The 1,752-nt window shown below is 33.7% G+C and overlaps 1 protein-coding gene across 2 annotated transcripts in view; it reads right to left on the reverse strand.

Annotated features, from left to right (window-relative positions):
• LOC106877462 (uncharacterized) overlaps positions 1-1,752 on the reverse strand; it is a 42,958-nt gene that overhangs the window by 22,200 nt on the left and 19,006 nt on the right. The window contains exon 2 of one of the 2 annotated variants that reach the window (XM_052975018.1): positions 1,186-1,237. The exons of the other annotated variant lie outside the window; for it this stretch is intronic. Within the exon in view, the coding sequence (XP_052830978.1) occupies positions 1,186-1,237 (52 nt within the window). The remainder of the gene's footprint in view (positions 1-1,185; positions 1,238-1,752) is intronic. 2 annotated transcript variants of the gene reach the window in all.

The raw sequence follows: 1,752 nt of genomic DNA on the forward strand, positions 1-1,752 counted from the left end.
AATTCAAGGTTGGTTTATTAAATAAAAGTCGAGGTCAAAATACGTGAAATCAAAACAGGAGTGTAAGACAAAGATTGGGCTTTGAATCAACATATATAGGTTATTTTTAAAGGAATGTATATAATTAGGTTTGAAAGAAAGTGCTCATTGCGAAGAATCTTTTGGTGAAAACTATTAGCTGGGAAAAAGTTGTATGAATTTAAGTGACAAAAAAAAAAAAAGATAAGTAACCCTAAAAATACTAGCTCTAGCAGCAAAATTTTCAGTTTAACATGCCATCTTCATTTTGGTTTCCGTGCTTATCTTTAATTATGGTCAGGAATGTTTGGTAACGACTGAAATAGCACGACAGGAAATACAAACATCCGAAATGAGGATCTTCCGAGGGATCTCTGCAGTAATGTTACTCCACTGGGTTGGCTGCTCAGAGATCAGGAAGTATCTCCAGGTCGAACCTCTGCTTCTCTTTATTGAAAGGTCACAACATCGGTACTACGAACATGTGATTTGAATCTCACGGTAAAAGAATCACAAGACGGATTCTTCAAGCTGAATCAACGGGCAGTAGATCTACGGGCAGATAGTACCCATCGGCTCAGTTTGGTTTCACTTATCAACATAACCGGTAATTTTAATAAGAACTGCCTATATCTGGAAGGGCTCTCTAAAAGAAATACCTGTGGAATCTACACCCACGAATCTCCAAGAATTAGTGGATGGTTTTATTGATTCAATTTGTTACTACAACACAGTGTGCACCCCATTTTTTTCTGTCTACGCTAAAATTAAAGCTGAACTGAAGATGACTCCTTTATATTGTTCCAGATAATAGTCATACATATTCACAAAATTTCTCTCATATATTGACGTGACCCTGAACATAAAAACATATAAACACAGTATAATAGCATAGTAGAGTTCTTTTTCATTTAAGAATTTATGGTAAACTAGATGATATTCTAAAATGAATTTAGGTAAGGTTGTGTATTTCGTAGAGCAGATAAGGATAGTAATATAAAAAAAAAACAATGTAAAGTTAAAGAAATCAGAGGCCCGTTGGTGAGGAGACACAATTCAATGATTTTAGCTAAAAGAGATTGAAACTGAATATTCTATAACACCTAACCTAGTCTCCGAATATTTCTTCTACGTTTTTATCATGTACGATATAAAATTAGTTCTTACTTGGCGTGGGAAAAGCTTTATCATCGAGAGATCTCTTGAAGACTAAACGGTTCTGTGAAAAAATCAAAAAAAAAATCATACAAATAGAATTTCAGAAAAGTTATCATTGTTGGATTAGAATTTAAACTAAGCGATATAATGATGAGATTTTTGAACAGTATCTTAGGAATATGACAGTGACAACCTCATTGTTAATTCCACTTAATTTACAACGTTGTGTTACAACTTGCTGCCTTACCCGCATTCTTCTGTGAGACGGATATTCCTTTATTTCTTGTTTTTATATGGCAAAAGCATATCCATCGCATGAGAGCTAATATTCCTGTATTTTATATAGAGCGAAGAGTAATTTTCATGTCTGTGTCTGTGTATTTGAAAATTGTTTGAAACGTAGTCATACATGTTTTTCTATTAATATACATTCAGCCATATTTCTGGGGCTCTATTGTTCAAGAGATTGTGCAAAATTTCCCATTACGTGCCTCTATTCCCCAATCAAAGAATACTTTCCAGGAAGCTCTTATTATTCATTATTTACATTATTTACATTTGACGGATATTTGTCCT

The sequence above is a fragment of the Octopus bimaculoides genome, chromosome 20 (assembly GCF_001194135.2).
Source record: "Octopus bimaculoides isolate UCB-OBI-ISO-001 chromosome 20, ASM119413v2, whole genome shotgun sequence".
Classification (NCBI taxonomy): Eukaryota; Metazoa; Mollusca; class Cephalopoda; order Octopoda; family Octopodidae; genus Octopus; species Octopus bimaculoides.